At 47.0% G+C, this 15098-nt stretch overlaps 1 protein-coding gene across 1 annotated transcript in view; it reads left to right on the top strand.

Moving 5' to 3' along the window:
• BACE2 (beta-site APP-cleaving enzyme 2) overlaps positions 1-15098 on the top strand; it is a 115336-nt gene continuing 100238 nt past the window's right edge. The window contains exon 1 of the mRNA XM_011954056.1: positions 1-133. Coding sequence (XP_011809446.1) covers positions 59-133 — 75 coding nt within the window. The 5' untranslated portion in view covers positions 1-58. The remainder of the gene's footprint in view (positions 134-15098) is intronic.

Below are 15098 nucleotides of genomic sequence, written 5' to 3' on the forward strand. Positions count from 1 at the left end.
GGCGCTAGCCCTGGAGCCTGCCCTGGAGTCCGCCGCCGGCGCCGCCAACTTCTTGGCCATGGTGGACAACCTGCAGGGGGACTCTGGCCGCGGCTACTACCTGGAGATGCTGATCGGGACCCCCCCGCAGAAGGTAGGGACCCCCGGCTGCTGCCGCGGGTTTTCGGGCTCGTTGGGGGGAGGAGGGCGTCCAGAGACGCCTCCACGCGGCTTAGCGTCGCCCCCAAAGCAGCAGCTGTCCCCGCACAGAAGAGCAGCGAACGCAGAGGGGTTCGGGTGGGTCGGGGAGCGGGGGCGCTCGCTCTTGAGTCGTGGAGGACGGCGGCCCCCGCCCGGGGCGCACGGAGGGGTGTGCGCGAGTGTTTCAGAACTTGTGAGCTCCCCCTCCGCGGGGCTGGGCGGGAGAGGAGACCTGGAACTCGCCGCCTCCAATAACGTGATTTCCTTCTTGCGGGCGACACCTACTTCCAGCGGGAGACGGAACGGTGGGCCTTGGGCGACGTGCTATTATGGGGAAAATCACCTCGTGTTCATACTCTTCCTCTCCCCCGCCCCCCACCATGCTGTCTCATTGCTAAAGAGGCTCGTGGCTGGCTTCCAAAGGCGCAGTACCCTTTAAAAAGGATTTATGCATGAGCTCAGCTAAAAGCAAGCCGGTTCAGAAGTGGCTGGCTTGCTGCTCTGAGGAAGGAGCAGCGTCTCCCCTGCGCCCGCTTTCCTTTCTCCGAGTTGGTTTGTCAGCTGTGTCCTCTCTTATCCGGAGGCCCTGCCTCTCTGCACGGAGCGATGCATACACACGCGGGTGTGCGGAGAGTGTGAAATGTAGTCCAGCTACCGGAAAAAAATACGGGCTGAGTGAGGTCCGGGGACCAAGTGGTATCCCGGTTACAACAGCTTATTTTTTCTCTTACTCTGATGTTCATTTACTAACACTTTTTGTAGCAAGAAACAAATGTTCCCAAGCACAGTAATCAAAAGAAAAAGAAAAAGAAAAAAAAAATCCCAATTGCTCTGCTCCCCTCCTACTTTCAAACTATCTAATCCGAGTGGGATTTGAAGTCCTTTGCTCAATTGAATGCACTATTTGAGGATGCTTTATTTTTATTTTTAACATTGTCATTTGGGTTTCAATTCAGCTATGATTCTCCCATAAATAGAACATACTTATGACTTGTGTATAATTCTCATTAAATTATTCAAGACTTTAAGAGGAAAGACATGCCATGCTAATTCTTTTAAAAAAGGAAACTGCCGAATAACTTCTGTAGTTGTTTAATTAGTTTAGGGGGAAAAAAAAACCTTCAAAAGCGTATTCAAACTTTGATTCGAGTTGCCTTTCATCTAAGTCATGGGAAGCCACGTGAGTGATCTTTGCCATCTCCAGGAGTGGATGGTTAGAGGGAGGGAAAGAGAATCCTCATCAGCTGAGGGAGCTTAACTTGGCCCTTAAGATGTGGTCTTGGTGCAGCCAACACGTGGGAACACGTGCCTGGTGCTGAGAACCTTGTAAATATCACAAGCTATTGAGGAAGAACCTCTTCTGTGACCTACAGAGAATCTTTTGGAACAGGCCTTGAATGACTCCCCATTTGAGATGTGTGCTTTGATGCAAGGGAATTCTCTCTACTAAAAGTAAATTTGGGTGGTCTGAGGGCTATAATAAAAGAAGACCTGAAACCCTCCCTCCAGAGGAAAGGGGAAAGGAGGAAGCCTGAAGAACGACTAAAAAATACTTAATTTTGGCAATCAAAAAAAAAAAAGCTTTTATAAATAATAGCTTGCCTGTTAATTAAGTCAATGACCTTTACTTTAAAATGATGAGGTTTAATTAATTTAATTAACAGAAATGTATTGAGTACCTAGGCTCCTGTCTTCACTATAGCCTAGGCAGTAGTTGGTTCAAGATTACTTCTCAACCGTTAGCATGTTTCCAGGGAGGGCTGCTTCTACAGAGACAGATTTAATTTTTACATGTGATGGGGAATGAAATATCCTGTACCTCCTTCCTGGCTTGATTTAGCGATAAGCCGCTTTATAGCAAAATCTTTCCAAATGCCTACGGTAAACTCAGGCTTTACTGACTACTGCATTAGGATTCAGTGCCCGCCTGTGTTGCCCTGAAATGTCTCTGACCACCAGCAGGGTGTCAGCAGCCGGCTAGAGGGGGCAGCAGTGAGGTGACTTCTGAACCTGGAGTGAGCTTTCCTGCTCTATTAATGGCCAGGAGTCATGCATTTATTCTCTGCTGATTCTCTGAAGCCTAAAATAAAAATTGCTTAGGTGGAGAGAAAAATGGAATTGTAAATTCAAGCAATAAATAACCAAGAATTTTTCAAGAATTCAGTAATAGTCCTAGACACTGTCTGAAAGCTCGGTACGGGACAAGCCCTGCGCTATGTGCTGTAGGTTTGCTTTCCCCAGAATCCCCACCCACCACCCACCACCCACCACCCCTCGGGGTTCTTATATGCATTTGGGGATGGGAAAACTGAAGCCTGGAGACACTGAACAACTTTCCAGGGCAACAGGACAAGAAAGAGGGAGGGCCAAAAATGCAAGCCATTGAACTGAACTTCAGAAGCCAAGTTCTGAACCACCAGGCAGGTAATGACTTCCTTCCCTTCATGCCTCCTGATCTCTTTGGTTTTGGCCTCAAACTACCCTTTCCATCCAGAGAGCCCTGAACTTACACCCCAAGGTGTTAGGAACTTAATGTATGACTGCAACTGGACCCGCTGGAACTGCCTGCTGTTCCCCCATCTCCTTCCTTCAGTACTGCTGAATGAGCAACAGAATGAAGGGCTGGATCCAGGTGTGCATGGGAGAGGCCTTGAGAGGAGAGGTTCAACAGGAACCAGAGCCCTCCAGCTCCCCCTCTGCTATGGGAAAGTCAACTGTTGGAAGTGTGCTTGTTCCCAGAAGGCTTTAATCAGTAACTGGAGGTCCATTGTTTGCCCAGTGACTCTGTGAGGAGTCACAGGCATGTGCCCAGAAGCCCGCGTGAGAGCTGCAAGGCAAGGCCCGTGTGTTGGCAGGAAGGGCCACGTTGGCATGGAGATGACTGCCAGGTTTGTGGCTGATCCCATTATGTGGGTTCTTTCGAACTGTAGAACTTTTGAACAGTTCTTTCAACCAGCATCTGCTTGAACCGTGCAATTTGGTCTTATTAATAATAATAACACTATTCTAAAGTGATTATAATTACAGCAATTTCCATTATTAAAAAAGACACTTTCATGCTAACACAATAACTCCAGCTGAAGACAGGAAAAGGTGTGCAGCCATATACCTTGTAGTAGCTTCAAAAAAAGCCTTTGGGATTTTTTTTCTGAAAGATTTTCTGTCATCTCCACTAAGATAGGTAAAGCAGACAGCAAAACTATTCTCATACCTGAACACTTGAATGTAAAGGGCCACCTAACTATTTTGGCAAATCTTACTTTAATCATGGTGCGCTCACTTGATTATCAGCCTGTCAGTACACAATTATTTGGAAGACTTGCGTTGAAAATATGGATCGAGCATATGGCAATAAGAGTTTGTGTTCTTCAGAAGAAGCCATTCAGGCTCCCCAGATGAAGCTGACTGTAGTTGAAGCTGAAAACAAGAAGGTAATCCCAGCAAGAACTCTGATGGCGCCACCTGAAATTGTAAACTATTAAAGACAATGAGAAAAAACAATTACTGAGGATGAAAGAACAAGAAAGTCAAAGCCAGTTTGCCACTAGCTCCTTCAAGTGAGAAGTGGCAGCTCCTGGGCTTTAGAGAAAGAATTCATCAAAGACTGTATTACAGAGGACTGGGAAAGGTGAGCCAAGAAATCAGCTTGAAACAACAAGGAGGGACAGGAGTCCGAGAAATAGTTTATAAGATCAAGAGCTGATCTTGATTTCTTGCTGATGGAGTGTTGGGCACTCAAAGGGCATGTGAAGCCCTTTGCGTGGCTCACCTTATTTCATCCTTGCAACATCCTAGAAAATGTGCACGGTAATGTGACTTAATTTTCAGACAGGGTAACCGAGGCTTGGAGAGGCAGAGTAATTTGTCCAGGGCCACACTAGTGAAGGCAAAGCAGGGCGGAGCTGTCAATCTGGGTCTGCCTAGCTCAAAGTCTTTGCACTTCACTGCAGTTTCTCCTTAGGTGCAGTGTTTTAGTTGTAGTAACTTTTTAAGAAGAACCATTTTCATGCTTCTGGAGATGATGTGGTTTGACAAGAAGCATCCTGGCCTGATTACAGGTCCTGAACACCGTAGGGTCACACCTGTGACTGAACCTCCCTCAGCTTCCCTTTCCTCAGCTGTGGATAATCTTCTAATTTCTGCATTAATATCCTGGTCTCAAAACTACAGAAACTTGTTCTCACAATTCTGCAGGCCAGAGTGCAAAAAGCAAGGTGTCGGCAGAAACACTGTCCCTCTGGCGGCTCTGGGAGAGGATCCTTCCTTCCCTCTTCTTAGTGTCTGATGGCTGCTGGCATTTCTTGGCCCTTGGCCGCATCACTCCAATCTCTCCCCTCCGTGTAAGTTTCTGTGTCCACATTCCTCTCTTATAAGGAGACCGTCATTAGATTAGGACCTGCCCTCCTCTAACCTGACCTCATCTTTACTTGATCACATCTGCATAGACCCACTTTCTGAATAAGGTCAAGTTCACAGGTACCAGAGTTACGTCTTCAGCATATCTTTTGGGGAACATGATTTAATCCACAACAAGTTCATTCTAAGTTTTTCATTCTATGGATTTTTTTTTTCTTTGATTCTACCTCACCTTTTAATTGTTAATAATTTCAATTTGGGATTGAAGTGTAATTTTTATCACAGGAAATAAACAAATAATGACTTTAGTGCTGTATTAATATGAAGCCTGTGGCAAGAGAGTGCCCTGGGGCTTAGGGTGGGAGAAGGAAGAGGGGAGGGTTTCTGCTTTCCTTCTGTACTTCGGTATTGTTTCTCCTGCTGGAGAGGAATTGCTTAAAAATTTAAAACATCAGGCCGGGCGCGGTGGCTCATGCCTGTAATCCCAGCACTTTGGGAGGCTGAGGGGCAGATCACCTGAGGTCAGGAGTTTGAGACCAGTCTGGTCAACATGGTGAAACCCCACCTCTACTAAAAATATGAAAATTAGCCGAGCGTGGTGGCTTATGCCTGTAGTCCCAGCTACTTGGGAGGCTGAGGCAGGAGAATTGCTTGAACCCGGGAGGCAGAGGTTGCAGTGAGCCGAGATGATGTCAGTGCACTCCAGCCTGGGTGTCAGAACAAGATACATCTTGAAAAAAAGAGTTTAAAATGTCCCATGTCATGTTGCACTAATTCTAGAATTGCTGAAATTAATGTATAATATGAGAGAAATCCAACGTGTACAAGATTAGATCAATGATACTTAAATACCTGTTAGTAATAAACACTTATGTTGGGATGGATGTAGAAAGCTTGAGTATTTTGTGTTTTAAAGACGTTGTAAGGCAACCCCCTTATCAATCAGGATAGATTTAATATGAAATAGGCGCTTCCCCCCATACTTCCCGTCATACTTGTCCCTGATCTCCTTGTGTGATCTCCTTGTTGTAGGTACATTGGCTTCACCTCCTCTTGGCTGCCCATTTTTCCTTTTTCCTCCTGGAATAATCCCAAAAGGATAAAGCTAGCTGCTGTGATGAGCGGCTTTTTTTTTTTTTTTTTTTTTTGAGACCGAGTCTCGCTCTGTCGCCAGGCTGGAGTGCAGTGGCGTGATCTCAGCTCACTACAACCTCCGCCTCCTGGGTTCAAGCGATTCTCCTGCCTCAGCCTCCTGAGTAGCTGGGACTACAGGCACACACCACCACGCCCAGCTAATTTTTGTACTTTTAGTAGAGACGGAGTTTCACCATGCTGGCCAGAATGGTCTTGATCTCTTGACCTCGTGATCCGCCCACCTCGCCTCCCAAAGTGTTGCGATTACAGGCCTGAGCCACTGCACCCGGCCAAGTGGCTATTCTTTGGTGGTGGTGGTACCTAGCTGCATCGCTCCCAGGGGTGGAGGGGGAGGAATTTAAAGGTGGTGTTTTTCTCCTTCTCCCTGGTGTCTGACAACATGCCTTGGGATTTATGTGACATCTCATTCATAGACTAGAGTAGGTCAAGCCTTTGGTCCCTGAATTCAGGGTCTGCCTATGCTGGAGCAGAGGTGGGGGGGTTAGTGGGCTACTGACTCTTGCCCCACCCCCCCACTGGGTATAGCAGGAATGGGGTGGTGGTCCTGCCTGCTGGTGAGCGAGGCCCCTCTCCAGGTGACCTGAGGCTCCTATGACTGACTGTGGGCCTCTGCCTGTCCTTGGGTCCCTTGCTGTGTGTCACGGATCCCTCCTCCAGGTCACCCTGTTTGCCTGGCCTTGGTGAGACACTGGGGCTCATTGTATGTTAAGGTAACAGACACTGCCTGGACAACAGGACATATCTGTGAGGCAGGTGGGCAGCCTGGCATCCCTTCTATAACTTCCCTGGGTGTAAACATGTTTCTGATGGAACCTGAGGAAGAGAGTGTCACCTCTTCTGGGTGACTTTCCTGGCTTGGCTCCCCTTCATCCTCTCCTGGGCTAGATGTACTATTTTGATATTTGACTATCGCTGCTTAATAAAAAAAAAAAAAGGTCACTTTTTTGCTCTTAGAATTCTCAAAAGAAGAAAGAATACTCTGGGAGTGTTGACATTAACCACATAAAGGAAGTGAAATGAGTGGGTTTGTTTTGTGCTAATGCTTGCTGTCCAGCACAGGTCCCGGGTGGGATGTTTTCAGATTTTTATTATATGGCAATTACATACCTGCACTTAGAAATACACAGCCTCAGTGCTGCCATTGCAGGAAGACAAAGAGACTGTCTAAAGAGTAACGTGGCGATGCCCGGGGCAGCTGCATCATTCCAGGGAACCATAAAGGGAAGTGGGAATGCACACTCCATCCGTTTCACACTAGGCTGAAAGTGGCAGGGGGAGAATTTACACCTGTCCTGCTAAGGGCAGCGTGGTTTTCCCACTGCAGAGTCCCAGCTTCTCCAAAGCCAGTGCTTGGGAAGTGACCTTTTTGGCAGCAGGCAGGAGACTGGTGCAGTGTGCCAGCTGTGCAAACCCCCACCAGCAGCCAAAGACAGTAACTTCTAAAGCAGCCCCTCAGGATTTCGCGCCATGGGGGTGGCGAGGGGTAGTAGGAGGTGGAAAGCATTGAATCAGAAAGTTTTCCAGGTACCAGCAATGCCAGGGTTAATATGGTCTGGCTTGCTTTTCAGGTGAGCACCTGTAGCTGGCAGGAAAGCGGCTTCTTGGTGGAGGTGGGCATGGATTCCAGAAGCCCTGGAGAGGCATCCAGAGCCCTTCCCATTACATGGTGCTGCCTCCTGGGGAAATTCCTAAGCTTTTTTCGAATGAGAAAAGCCACTGGCAGGCAGACAGAATTGTGTGGCTTGTGCAGTGATTGGAGAGCTAGGTGCTTTGGGTACTAGTCCCAGATCTGCTACTTGCCAAATGTGGGGTATTGCAGAGAAGTCATTTGACCTGTCTGAGCCTCTGTTTCCTTATCTGTAAATCAGGGAATTGGAACAAGTGACCTGAGATTCCTTCTAGAAGCTCTAACAGTCAATGGTATCGTCTGTTTCATTTGAGAGAATCTCCATAGCTCTAATTTTTTGCCCCTAGACCAATCTGCTTCGGCTTTGTGTCGGTGCATCACCTGGGGTTCTGTTAAAGTGCAGAATTTGATTCAGTGGCCGGGAGCAGAGCTGAGGGTGGCTGCTGCCAGCTCACAGGTCACACTTGGAGTCGTTGCTTCTTTCCCCAAACCAGCTGCCTGTGGTTCCTGGAAGGACCAGGAATGCCTTGCAGAAGAGCCTAGAAATACAGATTCCCATATGCAGTCCAGACTTACTGGGTGAGACTGTCTGCACTAGGACCTGAGAATCTGCATTTTATTATATCCCTTGCGTCTCCTTTAAGCAGCCAGGCTGGCCCCAGCCATTGGACTCTATTTGGAGGCCACTGCAGAGGCCAGGTTCTCTGCTCAGCGGTTTCCTGTGCAGAAAGGCTGTGTTCTTTCATCTTCCTAAATACTGTTCCTAGGTTGTTTCCTTCTCTTTGCCCATCGAGAAAATCTCCATGTCAAACAGATTGTGTTCCAAAAGCTCCTTGTGTTGGGCAAGTGGAAAACGTGCCGTTTTCTCTGGGGATCTCATTCGGAGGTGGTACTGCTCAAAATCTTGGTGCTGAACGTGTGTTTTTGAGATTTCCAGTCTATCACAGGGGCCGCAAGGTGTAAATATCAAGAAAAATAAATTATGAGAAAGACAAAGTGAAAAAGACATACGAAATACAAGTGTCATTCTTTTTATTCTTAGTTCGGACAGATATCCCATTCTTCTACACTGGTCCCAGTTTCTGAAGCTTCCTGTAATGATCAGCGGTTACCTTGCTGCCCACGTAACTGCAAACCCTTCTGTACAAAGTGAGCTTGCTCCAAGGCAGTGCAAAGTAGAAGTTGTTACAAATGGTTCCTGTAACAAATTTGTTTGGCGGCCTTTTCCCTTGAATGAGACAGTGGTTATTTTTGCTAAAGCAGAAAGGAAATGTGATACTATTGGGCTGTGTTTTGCTCTCTGGAGTAATCCTGCTTGGGGAAAATGGAGGCTTGTTCCAGAATGCAGAAATCCCATTAAATTAGGCAGTCTTGGGCATCTGCCTGCATCCCCAGTGCCTCACAAGTCACATCTGTAAAGGCCACTTAGGTGGGACACCATCAAGACATTGAAAATCGGCAGAAGGAAGGCAGGAAGGGGAGGAGAGGATCGAACCTGTCAAAATAGATATTTGGAAAATCTGTGATCTAAAATAAGGCAGCCCTTCCCTCACAGCACACTTATTCCTCATTTCAACAGGTCTCTGAGCCTTGCCCCACAGCGTCACAGCCTACAGCAAATTAGAAACTAGGGTGTGGGGGGCGATGTTATTCCACCAGTAACACCCTTGGGACACAAGGTGTTTGCCCTCCTACCTCTCTATCGCCTTCCCAAGAAAGGGTCAAGATAAAACAGTGTGCATTTATAGTGTTGAGAGAGTTAAGTGAGCTGAGATGTATTAGAACCTTAGCCTTGCACAGCGTCAGGCGTGTGGTAAGTGTTCCATAAATCTTCGTTTAGAAAAAGTAGCAAATTCCCGGCTGCTAGTAAACAAGGGGGAAGACAGACAAAACGGAACAGCAACAACAACAGAAACCCCGAGAACTAGATACCTAACAATCTGAGTCTGTGTCTTGAAGGAATGTGCATCCTGTCCTCTGGTTGCAAAGCCAGGCCTTCTGTGGTCCCACGACGCTGCCTCCTAGCCCTCCGAAGGGGGGTGGGAATGGAGCTTTACCCCATGCTGGCAAACAGACCTGGCTCCATGGATCTCAAAGCGGGGTGATTGTGCCCCCCCACCCGGGGGACATCTGGCATCCTCTGGAGACATTTTGAGTTCTCACAACTTAGAGGGTGCTACTGGCATCCTGTGGGTGGAGACTGGAAGTGCTGTTCAGCATTCTTTGTTGCACAGGGCAGCGCCCACAACAAAGAACGATCTGGTCCAAAATGGCAACCATGCCAAGACTGAGAAATCCTGGTTACTCGACACAGCAGGTCGACTGGCCTGGGAGTCGCTGCCCAGAGAGGCAAAGGGAGAATGTCCAGTGGAAACAGCTGCCCTGAGCACACGGGGCACGCTGACACCTGCTGATTCCCCCATCCTTATGGTCCTGTCTTGTTTCTAACACCACGTGGATCTTCTTGCCAGATGCATTAAAGTGTGAGAAGAGTTAAAAATCACGTATAACTGGAGCGACTGGGGATTAAAGAGGAGAAAAAATTTGAACCTGACTCAAAGGATGAGCATGTTTTTCTTTCTTTCTTCAGCACATTGGCTGGGTGTGGTGGCTCCATGCCTGTAATCCCAGCACTTTGGAAGGCCGAGGTGGGAGGATTGCTTTGAGGACAGGGGTTCAAGATCAGCCTAGGCAACATAGCAAGTCCCCATCTATACAATTCTTTTTTTTTTTTTTTTTAATTAGCCAGGCTTTGTGGTGCCTGCCTATCGTCCCAGCTACTCAGGAGGCTGAGGCAGGAGGATCACTGGAGCTCAGGAGTTCAAGGCTGCAATGAATTATGATTGCGCCACTGCACTCCAGCCTGTGCAACAGAGCAAGACCTTGCCTCAAAACATATTTGTTAAGCACCTACTACATGTCAGGGCCTTGGTCTAAGCCCTGGTATGCAACAGTCAACTAGACAAAGATAGTCTTGGCTTTTACAGAACCTCTCTTCTTGTAAGGAAGACAGATTGTTAAAGAAGTAAACAGACTTTTAGAGGAGTGCTGTGAGACAGTGCAATGTGGGAAGGGGTATGGGTAAAAGAATCCTGCTTTATAAGGGGGGTTGGGGACGAACTCTCTGAGGAGGTGCAATTTGAACTGAGATTGGCATGAAGGGAAGGACTGAGCCTTGAGAAGTTAGGGAAAGCGTGTTCCAGCCTGCAGCCAGGCAGGTGACTTGAGGGAGTCCAGGGTGAGGGAGGGTGTCAGAGGGAGTGAGCGTGTCCAGGGTGAGTGAGGAGGGTGTCAGGGTGAGGACTGAAGGTGTCAGGGTGAGTGATGGTGTCAGAGTGAGGAGTAAGGGTATCCAGGGTGAGTGAGGGTGTCAGGGTGAGGAGTAAGGGTGTCCAGGGTGAGGAGTGAGGGTGTCAGGGTGAGTGAGTGTGTCCAGAGTGAGGAGTCAGGGTGTCCAGGGTGAGGAGTGAGGATGTCAGGGGGAGTGAGGGTGTCCAGGCAGGAGTGAGGGTATCTAGGGTCAGGGTGTCAGGGGGAGTGAGGGTGTCAGGGTGAGGAGTGAGGGTGTCGGGGGTAGTGAAGGTGTCAGGGTGAGGAGGGAGGGTGTCAGGAGGAGTAAGGGTGTCAGCGTGAGGAATGAGGGTGTCAGGGGTGTGAGGGTGTCAGGGTGAGGAGAGAGGGTGTCAGGTAGAGTGAGGGTGTCAGGGTGAGGAGTGAGATTATCAGGGGGAGTGAGGGTGTCTGGGGAAGTGAGGGTGTCAGAGTGAGCAGTGAGGGTGTCAGTGGGAGCAGTGAGGGTGTCGGGGAGTGAAGGTGTCAGGGTGAAGTGTGAGGGTGTCAGGGGTGTGAGGGTGTCGGGGATTGAGGGTGTCAGGGCGAGTGCACATGTGTGGTGGGGAAGTGTTTGCAGTGCTTCAGGCGCAGCTCTTCTTTCATCTAGTTTAAAATTGTGCTCTGAGTTTAGATTTTAGTAGAACAAAAGCCTTACAAAGGATGTGAAAACATTATGCTACCTGCTTACAGGCAATTAAAAAGGAGAATCAAGCTGACCATGCCCGGTGTGGGGTGGGGTGGAGAAGGCCCCAGAGATTATTGTGTTATTCAACAGTGTCTTGGGCTGGTTTCTCTGGAAATGGCCCTGAGGCATGGATGTAAGTGTGGCTAGTTTACTGGGAGATGATCCCAGTGATGCAAGACAGGCGAGCCCTAAGACTGAGGCATAGCCCAGGAGGGTTCTTGGCTTTGCCCAGAAAAGAACTCAAGGGCAAGCCAGTGGTGTTAGCAACTTTTATTGAAGTGGCCAGCCGTGCACAGCAGCAACAGAGGTGCTGCTCCTTGCAGAGCAGGGCTACGCCGTAGGCTGTGTGCCCAGAGTAGCAGCTCAGAGACAGTTCTGCAGTCCTGTTTGTACCCACTTTTAATTATATGCAAATTAAAGGGCAGTTTATGTAGACATTTCCAGGGCGAGGGTGGTAACTTCTGGGTTGTCGGGTCGTTGCCATGGAAAGGGGCGGTAACTTCTGGGTGTCGCCAGAGCCATGGTGAACTGATTTGGCACAGGTGGGTGTGTCCTGTGGAAACCGGCATCTGCCCTGGACCTGTTTTAGCTAATGCTCCGTTTGGTCTGAGTGCCTGAGCCCCGCTTCCAGAGTTGAGTCCCACCTCCTACCTCATTCCCCCTTCAGAGATTAGATACTCCTCCTTAATCTTAAGGGGGCTGCCGAAGGGCGGAGATCTGTTTTCCGTAACTACTTCCTGCTGAGTTTATGGACGTAGGCCCTGCCTAGCAGTGGAGGAGTAAAAATCTCTGGATACCTGATCTAAGGGGCCCAGAGGCAGGACGATTTCATTCTCCGGGTCAGTGGACAGGATGGGCTGGAAGTCTTGTGCCAGCATTGTCTCTGGAACTGTGGTAATCTAGAATACACAAACTTTACTAAGAGGTTAAAGAAGCAAGGACCAAAAATTTGTAACAAGACAGTTGTCAAAGGTCCTAGAAGAGGCAAAAAATAGGTGAGACTTGGGAAGGCACTTTTGATGGTTGACCAGATATAGTTGGGGTCAGTGCCCTGATTATTTCTATGTAACTAGCTAGCTTGGTTATAGAGCTTTTGAATGTTAACCTCAACCTGTCCAGAGTAAACATATGTGCAGCAGGTTTTATTGATAACTGCACAAGACTCCACCTTGTTCATCTAGTAAATTATCCAGTGCTAGTCTGTATTGACAACTACATTTGCCAGGTCTAAGGAACTCTTGAATTCTCTTTAATGCCTGACCACCAATGCCTCCATTGGTGGCTAAGGGTTCTAGGATTTGAGCCAAGTTCTTTAGCATTAACTCATGGTAGGCAAAGCCACCCCAGGGTGCTGCTAGTCCTAGTGCCGCCCTGATTCCTGCCAGAAGTAATTTTATTGCTCACTTATTTCTGGTATTCTTGGGTCCCAGGGGTTATAGATTGTGACCCCTGGAGGGGCAAGAGCGGCTAACATTCATTCACGTCAGTTCCAAGTTTTTTAGATACAAGGGAAAGCTATTCCTTAAAGAAGAGGTGACTCCTTAGGGAGTTGGAGTGGTTATAGGGTGTGACTTCTTCCCATTCATGGTCACAAACAAAAATGAGCCCAGCTGGGGCACCAACAGAAGCCCTGCAGAGTGTGATGTTTATACTTTGTTGCCAGGTTGAGTCTATAGAGATATTTTCCACCTGTTCTCTTGGTGGTGGTTGAACAATCTTTGTTTTCTAGAAGAGGGTAATACTATCACCTTCCCAGATCAGGCAGTTGTTTTTCCTTTGTGTGTTCCTACCCAGGAGAAGGTACCATATATGGTTTTTTCACTTACAAATGGCATCTCATTTACCTCCCTGTGGTCTTGGAAACTTGGCAACTGGAGTTGGATCAGAGCATCACAGAGACGCTTCCACTTTTGTGTCATTAATGCAAGATTGGATGCAAAAGCTAGAGTTATGAGTGCACTGGAGATATACTGAACTTCCCGGGTTCAGATAATAGTGGTCAGGGCAGGGAGACAGCAGGGTTCAGGTGGTATCCACCAAGTAGGGGAGAGTTCCACTTCACAAGTAGGCGTTTGGGTATTTTGAGATTGCTATGGTTAATTAGGAAGTCTGGGGACTTGGTCCTGAGATTTTCCAGATAGGTCAGAAGATGAAACTCTCTATCCTGGGGATGTTGATGACAAATCTAGCAACAGTAAAGATGATTCTATGATACTACAATTTCTGAAATATTTACTGTAGAATTGTGTCCACCCTCCCCCTCCACATACACACTGGCTTAAGTTAATTAGAAGAGCAAACAGAATTAACAGTGGCATCATGGTATCTGATTGGGTCTTAGAGTGGCCTCTATATCCAACAAGCCCACAGGAGATGTTTCCCAGGAGGAGGTGGCTGGTTAAAGCCATAGAAAAGAGGTACTACAGTCAGGAAGAAGAGCAAGATTAATGCTCCTATTCCCATCTGCAGCACCTCTTCTGGCTGAGTGTTGATTATTTTAAATAGGTAGCAGAGGTCTTCAAAGCTTTACTGATATTGGTTGTGGTTGTAGTGTCCTTCCTTTGTGCCTGTGACTCATAAGAAACTGGTTTAATCCTGGATCTGTGTGCCCAAGTAGGTGTTCCCTGAAGTTTAACAGCAGTGGGGGTACTTAACAATACCTGATAAGGGCCCTTCCATTTTGGTTGTAATTGATTCTTGGGGGATCCTTGTCTTTACCTTGTCTTTAAGGTTTTAGCAAGACTAATCTCCTGGTTGAACAGGGGAGCTATCTTTTCCTTTGTGGGGAAGGACAGTATTTTATTTTTATATTGGAGGACCTTTTGAACCTGTCCTAAATTCTAAAGGGGAAGTGGAATGTTCGTATAGGTAATTACTACAAGCCAAGACCACAGCAGCTCAACACATAAAATCCATAGACAAATCAGGTTTACAAACCCATTTCCTAGCTTCTAGTTCTTGGCTTCCATACTGCTCAAAAAGAGTTCAAGGGCCAATGAGTACCCGCCCACCTCCACACTCATCCACACTGTGCAGATGACTTACACAGACCATCTACAACGTGGTTGAATTTCCTGACATGTTCTATACTACCTCTTTCTTAAATAACCAGTTATTTTACTCTAGGATAGGAATTTACAAGATTTCTCCACATATAAATTACTCTTTCTTTATATCCTTCCTTGCAAAACAAACAAAAAATACATTTTCTATTCATAATGTTCTTTACATCTCTCTTTTCTACTCACTGGTTCACTTGTGTTTTGAACCTGCCATTTAATAACTTCTGGATTAGACAAAAAATTTTTTCTCGATAAAGAATACATTTCTTCAGCACATTTTATTTAAACCTAGGAAGGAAGAAGTCGTGAACTTCGCACTAGACATTGTCATTCTATAGATGAGAACCATTCTACCTTTTGGATTTTAAACCACACATTAAGCATATCCCATTTATGTGTATTTAATTATTTCACTTTTAACTGTTTAGATCACCGAGAACCAAGATATCATGCAAAGCTGGTCACCATTTAAAGCCATTTAAACCATTTTAAAGCTATGAACATCAGTGACTTACCTAGGTAAAAATCCTAAAGTTAAATTTTAGAAGATACAAGATTCTCTTCAAACTAGTAAGCTTTCACTAGTCTTATTTGTTGAATGCCTGAGTGTTCTTTTATTTATAAGCCAATTTGATAGCACGCTAGACACAACACGTATCACAATACATGTGCATATACCCAGAAACATATTAAATAAAAC

This window comes from Colobus angolensis, unplaced genomic scaffold (genome assembly GCF_000951035.1).
Source record: "Colobus angolensis palliatus isolate OR3802 unplaced genomic scaffold, Cang.pa_1.0 Scaffold38, whole genome shotgun sequence".
Taxonomy (NCBI): domain Eukaryota; kingdom Metazoa; phylum Chordata; class Mammalia; order Primates; family Cercopithecidae; genus Colobus; species Colobus angolensis.